This window comes from Rhineura floridana, chromosome 1, assembly GCF_030035675.1.
Source record: "Rhineura floridana isolate rRhiFlo1 chromosome 1, rRhiFlo1.hap2, whole genome shotgun sequence".
Classification (NCBI taxonomy): Eukaryota; Metazoa; Chordata; class Lepidosauria; order Squamata; family Rhineuridae; genus Rhineura; species Rhineura floridana.
In genome coordinates, this window is record NC_084480.1 from 278,998,413 (window position 1) to 279,010,448 (window position 12,036).

The 12,036-nt window shown below is 40.3% G+C and overlaps 1 protein-coding gene across 1 annotated transcript in view; it reads right to left on the reverse strand.

The window, feature by feature from the left end:
• CNGB3 (cyclic nucleotide gated channel subunit beta 3) overlaps positions 1-12,036 on the reverse strand; it is a 119,467-nt gene that overhangs the window by 81,744 nt on the left and 25,687 nt on the right. Inside the window, 2 exon segments of the mRNA XM_061607103.1 lie at positions 4,855-4,975; positions 9,744-9,807. Of these exon segments, the coding sequence (XP_061463087.1) occupies positions 4,855-4,904 (50 nt within the window). The 5' untranslated portion in view covers positions 4,905-4,975; positions 9,744-9,807.

Below are 12,036 nucleotides of genomic sequence, written 5' to 3' on the forward strand. Positions count from 1 at the left end.
TATTTATTTACAATAAAGAACCAAGCACATTTCTGCTTCGTATCACTTATGTGGTCTACTTTATGCATTCATTAAAGGAAAAACAATAACCCGAGGTGGAAACTGAGTTCTTCTGTCATTTTCCTTCAGATATTTACAACACAGGGATGTAGTAGCAGAAGGTCCATAGCATGGATGGGCATAATCAATATGTCTGCACCAACTAAAGTTGAATCAGAATGTCAGCACTGAATTTTATAGTTTAACATTGCAATCTATCAATGTTTGCTTGATTGTATTATATTTTTCTACCCTTTATGTGCTAATATGAATTCACCTCCGGAAAAGTGAATGAATCATCAAATGAAATTATTAATAGGTTTTTTTTTTCTGAATTAAGCAAGGAAATGTGAAATAGCAGGATGTCTTTTGGGGGGGCAAAAGACATCCTACAAGCTTTTCCTCCCGGATGGAATTATACACGATGCTCAAATGCATTTCACTTATTTATATTTCCTCCGAGGGAATAACATTTGTCAATGAATGTGTCCAGCATATGACTGTAGTTCATTCTATTGTTTAAGTTTATCTGTGTAATCTCAGAGTAATCTTTAAAATTGGCTCAGCTTGTCTTGGTTCTCTTTGATTTAAAATTCACAGTCCTCTCTATACATGCTGATGAACTGATATGCTAATGTCAGTGGGCAGTATTCAACTAAACAGCAGGGCATGTGCAAGGATTACCACTAGCTCAAAAAGACTTTCCCCCTCTCCTTCCCCTGCACACTCCCTGTGCCATCCCCAAGCCTGCTCTAGAGGGTTGAGGGAACCCCCAGAACATATTTAGGGGGTGTGGAGGGCAGGAGTGGGGGAGAATGTTCCACTGTGCAAGGAGAAATCTTTGTAGTGACAGAACATTTGCCTTCGTAGTATGTTGAGCACAACCCTCTGTTTCTACTGTGAAGGGATTCCCATCACGTATAGGCTGCCAAAGACAAAATTATGACTGTCCTGAAATGCTATTAATGTGGATAACCATTGTACTGTTATTAAGGGAAGAAGCAGAAATAAGGAACAACATACTGATAGACAAGTAAGACTCGAAGTGAATCCTGATTCAAATCATTAGGAAACTGGCATTAAAAAAATTTGGCTGCGCAGTCATCATTGAGTTATTCATCACATCAACCATTCATGTATGCCTACTGCTTTTAGTCATGACAGTTAGATGTGGTCAGACAAACTGTGGGTACGTCTGCCTACCATTGCTAATATCCATCACAATGTATTTTGTATATTTAAAAATGAGAAAGTACTGAGATGGAAAGCCAAAAAATGGGTAATTTTTCTTGCTAATGGACTGTGGGGAATATTCTGGGGTGAGCACCCTGTCTGTCAGAAGTTAAGTGAGTCATTTGACAGGATAACTAATTGATTTCTCCATCCAGAGGTGATACACACACACGCACACACACAAAAGGGACTCACTTCATAATGGACCTTATAGAAAGTGATTCATCATGAGTGGCAAGTGGGGAACCAAAATACATTTGAGCAGCAGTTGGAATGGCTTCAAACGGCAGCAGCAGTAACATCTAAGGCCAAATATTCATCAATCTCCACTGCCTTAAAAAAGATCTTATGCTGTATTAATTTTTGCTTACTGACAGTCATCTTGAAGGGCTGTTGTCATGTCAGGCAAAGAGGTGGGATATAAATGAAGCAAACCTATGGGCCATACCCTACTCCTGTAAGTAAGCCTAGGTACATGTGACCAATGTACAGTACAATCCTATGCATATAGACACTGAGGCCCACTGATTTCATTCGGTCTTCCTCACTGGTAAGTGGGCATAAGATTGCATCCATTTCCTCCCCTGTTTTTACTTGCATCTGTTTAAGAACATAAGAGCCCTGCTGGATCAGACTAAATGATAATCTATTCCAGCATACCGTTCTTACCTATGGTGCCTGTGGGAAGCCCAAAAGCAGAACCTGAGCCCAACAGTGCTCTCCCTCCCCTTCCTGTCTTCCTGTTTCCTTTGAGTTGTATTTAACATAGTGCTATGGTGAATGTTCCATGTGCAACACAACATTCTGCCCCTCTCTTCCTGCACCCTAAATCTGCTCTAGGGTTTCCCTCAATCCTCCAGAGCCAATTTGGGGATGGAAATACCATTGTACTAGCATAAGGATTTAGTTGAATACCATCCTGCCTGTCTATTTTTAGATTGCAAGTCCCATTGAGTTAGGGACCTGTCCTCTTGTTCTTTGTAAAAGTTGGATATGACCTATGACTCTAATGGATATATGCTTTTACTGGACAAAGAAATCATTTTCTGTAGATCAGGAGTGGGAAACCTGTAGTCCTCCAGATGTTGTTGGACTTCATCTCCCATCAGCCTCAGCCACTGTGGCCAATTGTCAGGAATGATGGCAGTTGTAGTCCAACATTATATGGAGGCCCACAGGTTCCTGCTGAGATGGAAATGACCATGCTTTCAGCTTATAAAATGGTAATGGACTGCCTTCAAGTCAATCCTGACTTATGTTGACCTATGAATAGGGTTTTCATGGTAAGCAGTATTCAGAGGTGGTTCACCATTGCCGTCCTCTGAGGCTGAGAGGCAGTGACTGGCCCAAGGTCACCCAGTGAGCTTCATGGCTGTGTGGGGATTCAAACCCTGGTCTCCCAGGTCGTAGTCCAACACTCCAACCACTATGCCACACTGGCTCTAACATCCTCATTATACTGCACAAGATGAACCAATAAATCTGATGTAAAATCAGTGGTGTGTCATGTATTTTGTCTCTGTTTCTGTGACTGTGATGATAGATTGTAAATGTTTCAGTGTAGGATGCCCTCTGTGTGGCACAGATAGATCACATGGCAATCCTAATACCTCCAGTGCAATGAATAAACCGATGTCAAGTGTGTCTGTGGCTTTAGTGGTAGGTTTGTCATTGTTTTTGTTGAAGACAGTTGAAAATGTTCAGACAAATCTGATATTTGACACTCTAATGAAAAACTAGGAGTGCAGGATAAAAACATAGGATACAATGTAATTGTTACATGCTACTGAATGTGTGTGTGCGCATTCGTGTGTATGCGCGTGCGCACGCTTTTCCTTCTGATCAAATCCCTTCTGTTCCATATGTCACAGAGAAACAAATGACTATTGCATGCTGAAACCTGATATTTTCCCCCCAGCTTTCATACTCCAAAAAGTGAATTTTGAATCTCCTTGTGGGAACTGTAAAGTTAAAACCAATCTGGAGGACAGATATTTTCAAGCTATTCCCTCCCTCTTAAATTTAATTCTCCAGATTTGATTCCTTTAACAACATTTTCAGATACAGGAAGCTGTGGGTTTAGGGGAAATGATATAAATTATTTAATTTAGCAAGTGAATACTTATGCCTTATCAAAGCCCATTAGGATTTCAGCTTTTGAAAACTGTCCCTCAACATTGAATTTTGAGTATGAACTTTTGAATTTGAATCTAACTTGAATGGCATCATCTGCTCCACCCTCTGGCATTTCACTTTTCAGTACCAGGTTGCTGTACTTGTCAGTCCCTTCTGCTCCTCACCCCCCTGGTAAGCTTGCAGGGGGAGCCCGGGGTAATGCCCCCTCAAACTTGTTGAGCCCAGCTGTAGCAAAAGGCAGTCCTGCTAATATTTTTCAGGCCCAGAATGTATTTGAGTAATTGAGTGAGGTTTCTAGTCTCCAGAGTGCATAGAAAACTGATTCAAGATCACAGGGGCAGAGAACAGTGGCTCTAAATAGTTTTTGTTATGAATGTATATTTAATATACGTATATGCTATTCTGCGATGTCCGGCAATGAATACAAATCAGGCAACCAAAAGCATAAGTATCTTAAACAAGGGAACTAAAAAAACCAAAACCCAAAGGACCAGGGCTATCATATTTTGCTGCCTGAGGCAGAATAGCAAATGGTGCCCTCACCCCTCAGTCAAGGTACATAGTACCTAATAACTGAGGCAGAAAACTCCCACAAAGCACCTGTCTTTAGAAGTAAATTAAACCACATTTTGCTGCCCTTGCATAACACCCTAATTCAAGTGCCTTATTCTGCCTCACAAAGGACCCAATCAATCCTCTAGTTTTTGCAAAACATTAAAGGATTTTTTTCTACAGTCTGGCTCAAGCAATGCATTAAATGTGGAAAGAAATGAGCAAAAACTTTATGGTCCTCACTTCTGAATATGTTAATTACATAACTTATGGACAGTCCCTTTCTCAGATGACTACCCAATAGTTGTCTTGTAACACTTCTCAAATTAACTTCATGATTTACCTTTTAAAAAAACATTTTTACACACACACGCAAAGGAGTTTAAAAAGGTAAAGATGTCCCCGCACTTACAGTGCGAGTCGTTTCCGACTCTTAGGGTGACATCTTGCAACGTTTACTAGGCAGACCATATATATGGGGTGGGATTGCCAGTTCCATCCCCGGCCTTTCTTTACCCCCCAGCATATGCCGGGTACTCATTTTACCGACCACGGATGGATGGAAGGCTGAGTGGACCTCAACCCCTTTTACCGGAGATTCGACTTCCTCCTTCCATTGGAATCAAACTCCGGCTGTGAGCAGAGCTTCGGCTGCATTACCACTGCTTACCACTGCACCACAGAGGGCTCTTCAAAGGAGTTTAGAGTTAAGATATATAGATTATCTCCAGATTTTTAGCAACTATTCACCTTTTTTATGGAAATCAGCTCTAGTGAATTATCCTTTGTGACAATGATTGGTTGGAATGCACCAGACCCAAATCTTTTCAACTTTTTAGCACTAGTAATTTATTATGAATGACGAACAACCAGTTTCTTATGACTGTTACTCACTCAGCTGCCTCTTCCATCTCCTTGATTGGTTGCGCCTTTTCCTGTTGCATTGCCCCAGCAGGTTCTGTTGATCTTGCAGCTTGAGTGGGTTCAGGTCCTTTTCTTGGAGGTCCTGCTGCATCTAGAATCAGAGAGTTGATAATAACTGTTCAAGTATTTATTCACTAAAAGGCAAAAAAAATTGCGATTTAAGCTACACAGGAAGTGGATTGGACTGTGAAAGACCAACCCAAATTATGTTTGCATTTTGACAAATTTCTAGGGCAGTACAATATCTCAGAGAGGAGGTCAGGTCTCCTGCTCCCCTGGTGCATTCACTAGAGCTGCCCAATTTCCCTGCTTTCTAAAGTTTGATAGAAACATCTGTGGGTTACAGGTACATTCTTAAACCACAACGTTTTTTGCCTATTAGTTAATTTCTCTGCTTTTTAATCCGGGAGGTAAGAAATGGGATCCTGGGCAAGTTTGCTGAGAATGGATTGATTATTTGCATGCTTATTGAGTTCAGTGGGATTTACTCCCCTGCAATCATGCTTAGGATAGGTGAAACTGACCACAGGGGATGGGAAGGGGAGGAGGGGAAAGGAGAAGGAGGGGATTGGAAGGAGATGGGGAGGGAGGGGCAAAGGAATGGGGAGTGAAGGGATAGGAGGGAGGTATTTGCATACTTTTTTAGTTCAATGGGATTTATTTCTGTGCAATCATGTTTGAAAATGGAAATGGACTGCCTTCAAGTTGATCCTGACTAATGGCGAGCCTATAAATAGGGTTTTCATGGTAAATGGTTCACCAGAGGTTTTACCATTGCCTTCCTCCAGGGCCAGCCCAAGATATGCCGGAGCCCTTGGGCACAAGCCTGCCTCAGGTCCTGGTGCTCCCCTTTCATGATTCACGGCAGGATCTCACCATGAGATCTTTGGATCCCCCACCATTCCCTTGCTTCAACCTACCTTTCTCAGCTGTTGTGCGGTTGCACGCACAGCGCTGCCCTTAAGCAAGATGGCGGCCGAGGTTTCCCTAAGGAGCTGAAGCCTCTGCCGCCATTTTAGTTCATGGCAGGGATGTGCGCATGTAGCATGCATGCGTGGCATCGGCCAAAATGGCAGCAGAGGCTTCAGCCCCTTAGGGAAGGAGTCTCCTCTCAGCACCCTCCACAAACTACACTTCCTAGGATTCTTTGGGGGAAACCATGACTGTCTCAAGTGAAATCAAAGTCTGGTATGGGTGTGGCCCCCTGATTAGCCAAGCCCAGCAGCTGTGAGTATGGCTTTTAGAACACTGACAGTTGGTTCTTACTGATCATGCCCAACATTATCATTCAGTTCAATGCAAGATGTCTTATAATAATTAAAAATCAGCCAGGCATTTTTTTAAAATTGCAGAAGATGAAGGTCAGAGTATGGGGCAAGATCAGTAATAGGATTACAGGTACTCTGTGAACATGGCTGATATTTAATGAATTTCAACAGATTATGAGAACTCTGACAGAAAAAAGTCCAAAAGGGGTCTGGTTTTCCCCCTCTCTTTTCACACTTTGAACTCTCGATTCTCACTTACTGTTTTGTGTATCACCATGACAATTGAGAGGGCTGTTAGAACATAAGAACATAAGAAGAGCCTGCTGGATCAGGCCAGTGGCCCATCTAGTCCAGCATCCTGTTCTCACAGTGGCCAACCAGGTGCCTGGGGGAAGCCCGCAAGCAGGACCCGAGTGCAAGAACACTCTCCCCTCCTGAGGCTTCTGGCAACTGGTTTTCAGAAGCATGCTGCCTCTGACTAGGGTGGCAGAGCACAGCCATCATGGCTAGTAGCCATTGATAAGCAAGCGTTTCTGAGTTCAGGACTATAAGTTTTGTAAGATTTTGGTTTGAAATGAGCTTATGGGAAGCATCAGAATGGCATGGGGGTATTTTCAATTTAACATTGCGGAATGCGAAAAATCCACACTGGCTATAGTATACAGCTATTCTCGTGGCTGAGCAATGACTGAAAGCTGATGTCAGAAAAGCTTATGATGGCTGTTGATCCATAGTGTGAAGCAAGGTGAGAAACTGAGTAGCAAGTCAGAGAGGCAAGACAAAGTAGACACTCCAAGAAGAGAATAATAGGAAAGTGATAGAAAAAATTATAGCTGAGGCTATACAGGCACTGAGGAATCAAGGAAGGGGTATCAGAGAGAAGGGTTGAATGCTAGCAGAACTGCTTTAGGTCAGGCCCTTGCAACAAGCCCTTCAGATTGGAAAATTGCAGTGACCCAGCACACTTAGAGAAGAGTAGTATATTGTTAGAGACTGTGGAACACCAGATGGTAAATCTGTCTCTGTTTTCCAGAAACAGAACTTCTGGATGTAGTGAAGAACCTGCAGTTCTCTGGTTGTAGAAGTGAAGAATTAGCGCCTGTTCCTTAAGTGCTTAAAATCTAAGTTTAAAACACACTGTACAATCATATAGAATACTGGGAAACTTGCACTATATTGGGTGAGCTGAGTCATGGTAGAACGATATGACACAAGGCTGCCATTTTGGGGAGCAACCAGCTGTCTTTTATAACATCTATTTCATTTATGTATTTACTACATGGCAATTTCCCCTCTCTCCAAGGAGTCCAGGTGGGCATAACACACCATAAGAACAGTCCTGCTGGATCAGGCCAGTGGCCCATCCAGTCCAGCATCTTGTTCTCACAGTGGCCAACAATATGCCCATGAGAAGCCCACAAGCTGAATTGGAGTGCAATATCACTCTCCTCTCCTGTGGCTTCCGGCAACTGGTTTTCAGAAGCATACTGCCTCCAATTGTGGAGGCAAAGCACAACCATCATGGCTAGTAGCCACTGATAGCCTTACCCTCCATTCACTTGTCTGATACTCTTTTGAAGCCATCCAAATTGCTGGCCATCACTGTCTCTTGTGGGAGCAAAATTCCATAGTTGAACTGTGCGCTATGTAACTATGTATACATGACTTTTCTTCCATTTTATCATGACACGGTCCATAGGCTTAGAAGGTCACCCAGCTAACAAGGAATTTGAATTTGGCTATCTTTGGTCCTAATTAGATGTTCTAATTACTTGCAGTCCCCAAACTCAATAACAAGCATTACTGGGAAAGCAGTAGAAGATAGTCCCCAATCTTTCAAGGTGTGTAGCGATGGAAAGCATAGACTCATGTCCTCTTTTTTGTCTTTAACTTGATCTCACCCTGATGTATTTATCAGTCACTTAAGGTACTGGGCTGGTTCCAGAACTTTAGAATTTTCTAATAGTTTTAATTTAAAAGGTTGATGAGATAAAATCGGAAATTGTGGGGTTAAAGAGCCTGCAGAGATTTCTTTCTCTGCTTTTCAAATGAATGTTTATAGGAGATGGTGAAATTAAAAATTTCACAGGTATATTATGATGTCTTAGTCATACTGATTGAGTGATGTTTATAAGACATGATGATTGTCACACTAATAATTGCTGTTGCATTTTGTTGCTTTTCCTGGATTTGTGTTTCGACAAACAGCATGAAGAGCAGCCTTAAACAAAACAGCTGTTAATATAGGTACGAAATACAAATTTGAGGGAGGGTGTGTATAACTGAGTCCCTGAGAAAGTGTCATTTAAACTGACATTTAACTATCTTAAGATGATTAATTTCTGTAATTAATCTTAGCTGGTATTTTAATATTTATCTTAAAAAATATAGGTACCATTATCAAATTGATACTTTGCATAAAGGAGAAACAATATAGCCTTAATAAGTGTGATGTGATTATAGGAAAATAGCTTGGCAGGGAGTTTGTCATACATAAATCTGGAACCTTTTATTATACTGGGTAGGTTTTTTTAAAACATGCTATGAGTTGTGAGAAAGTCTTTTTGATTAAGAGGACTTGGTTAATTTTATGACCATTATTATTATTCACATTGAAAGAGTGTGCTTGCCAAGTAAAAATAGTTGTTTGAAACAAACAGCCCTTAAAAAATAACACAACGGAGGCCACCCGGCATGTCCATAAGTAACAAGTCAATATCGGTTTACAACCTTGAAGTCCAGTGATTGGCTGAGATCCAAAGAGGTATATGACAGACCTCTGAGCGTTCCCCTCTCGCCTCCCAGCCACAATCCCACAACTATTCAGAAAGCAGCCTGACAAGCCCCTGCTCAAACTCAAGGAAATTGTCAGGGTGACATAAACCAATGCATTTTTACTCAAAAGTAAACCCCATTAAATTCAATGGGGCTTATTTCTAAATAAGAGGATACGAGATTGCAGTGTAAGTTGCTCTTGGATACCAGCTGATGTTACTACGTGAGTGAAAGTTTGGGTCCAAAACCTTTTCTCCATGACACAGTTTATAGAATAATTCCTGTGGGTTCATATGAAGGGAGTGTGGTGTTGGATTGTTGACTCATAGGCATTACTGTCTCTAGTAGTTTTCCATAAAGCCTGCAAGTTTGGAGAAGTAACACTGTTATCTCCTGGCCTGAGAGAGAGCAGACATCCAAGGCCAGCGGTTGTCATGGTAACGTGAGATAGCTACTGGGAAAGTTCTAACAGAGTCTGTAAGTTGTGTCTTCTGTATATTGCCTCTGAACTGAGAGGTTGTCTTCTGTGTTTACCTTTGGAGAGAGATGTACCAGAAGGGGGGTGACTGAAGAAACTCTACATGTATTTACTCTTACGCCTGTTGGCCATAATGTCTAATAAAGACTCTTAACCTGATCTAATGCCTCTGAGGAGTTTCTTGCTCAACTTAACTCCAACGTAACGTATGCTGTTCACGCAACAACCGCCACCATCAACATGTGGTAGAGCAGATAGAGTGCTACACTTAGATGTGGGAAGTGGTCCAAGTATGAAGTTCATCTTTAGCAAGTCTATTGATTCACAGCCAAGCCTACCTCATATGTTAGCTTTGATGCTAAAATGTTGCTCTGCGTCCCTTGGAAGAATGACAGGATACAACTGTAGCAATAATTAAAATAAATAAATTTAAAATATAATAATTTGTTATATATCTCAATGATTTACACAGTTCTCTTTAGAAATTCAAGCAATCTGTAACTTCCAAATCTCTACATTTTACTAATCAGTTCTAATGATAAATGCTGATATTAATGTTGATCAAATGTATTAAGGAATATTTTATTGTGTTCCTTCCCCGCAAATGAAGAAAATTGTGATTAAATCAGACTGAATACTTTTTACAAGATTCTTGATTATTATTGAAACAACCAAGATAATCAGTTAAGTGTATACAGTGCATGGTATCACTATATTAAGTATGTGTCGAGTGTTATTCAAATGGAGAAGGCGGGAGTACTAACCCTTGAATAGTCAGGCACATATTTCTAGTTGCTGCTTCCAAAAATGGTGGCTCAGAAAACAGAGTTCAAGAGCCAAAGTGTATTCTTGTGCACTACCCATAGCTCTGCTGACAGTAAATGATACAACTTAGCAACTTTTAATAAATATATTGAATATACTGTATCTGTTTGCTTTCTGACTAGAATCCTGCTTCCTGACACTGTAACTTTCTATGTGGGTTTTAAGGGAGAGAGCTCCTTTGTACAGTACAGGAAGGGTTGCACCATGTAATGTTGCTGACTGACCGAGATGAAATAAAAGGAAGATGGAAGCAATACACTGAAGAACTCTATAAAAGAGATGCAAGGATGACAAATTCATTCACAGAGGAACTGTATGATGAAGAACCAGACAAAAAAATGGTCAAGTATGGAAAACAAAACAATAGCCCACAGACTGGAAGTGTTCAATATACATCCCAATTCCAAAGAAAGGGGATCCCAGGGAATGCAGTAGTTATTGAACTATTGCCTTAATATCCCATGCAATTAAAGTAATGCTCAAAATTATACAACAAAGATTGTTACCATATATGGAGTGAGTAGTGCCAAATGTCCAAGCTGGATTTAGAAAGAGAAGAGGCACCAGAAATCATGTCGCAAACATACGTTGGATAATGGAATGGAGCAAGGAATTTCAGAAGGAAATCACCCTGTGCTTTATGGATTACAGCAAAGCTTTTGACTGTGTAGATCATGAAAAACTATGGAATGCTTTAAAAGAAATGCGGGTGCCACAGCATCTGATTGTCCTGATGCACAACCTATACTCTGGACAAGAGGCTACTGTAAGAACAGAATATGGAGAAACCAATTGGTTCCCAATCGGAAAGGATGTGAGACAGGGGTGTATTTTATCAATATGTCAACAGATAATTCATATAGCCCATCCTGGAGACTTGATCCCTTTATACTGAAGGATCAACTGCATCCCAAGCTTTGACAGGAGCTTTGAAAGATTATTTCTCTTTTAATATAACTCCAGAGGTACACTGTAATACGATATGGGATGCAATGAAAGCTACTATTAGGGGGCATTGTATTGCAGAGGGGGTAAAATGTAAAAAAAGATTGGATCCAATTAAACTACAATTACTGGAAGAGATTAAAATCTTGGAACACCAACATAAAAGCACAAGCTCTAAACAAATTTACGTATTAATTATTATCCACTGATACGCAAACTTAAAAAAGATATAAAACGCTGGTCTAAACTTAATCTTTCTATATTAGGAAAAATAGCTTCAGTTCATATGAAGATAATCCCGAGATTTCTGTACCTCTTTCAAGTTGTTCCTATTTTCCTCCACCCAAAACAGATTAATAAATGGCAATATATAATAAATAAATTTGTGTTTCAAAAAACACACCTCAGTTAGCATATAAATTATATTATACACGCACAGCAGATAGAGGTTGGGGACTCCCTAATCTACAGATCTATTACGCAGCCTTCCAACTGCGTCAATTAAGCTTTATAATTATGAGAACTAATAAGACATGGATCCAATTGGAGGATGATATGTTGCAGTCTAGAACATTGTGGTCATTACCATTTACAAAGTTACAACATTCCTTTATACGCTCTATTAATAATCCGTTTACAAAAGCTACTGTTTTAATTTGGAAAAATTGGCAAACAAAAATTTCACCAATATATTCACCATTAACTCCATTACAATCCTATCATGGTATTAAAGATGTGACATTTAAGAAACTTATTGCAAAATGGGAACAGTATGGTTACTTTAGATTTAAAGATTTTTTATACAGAATTGCCCAATTACATTGGACCAATTTAGAGCAAATATTCCGAATTTAAAAATGG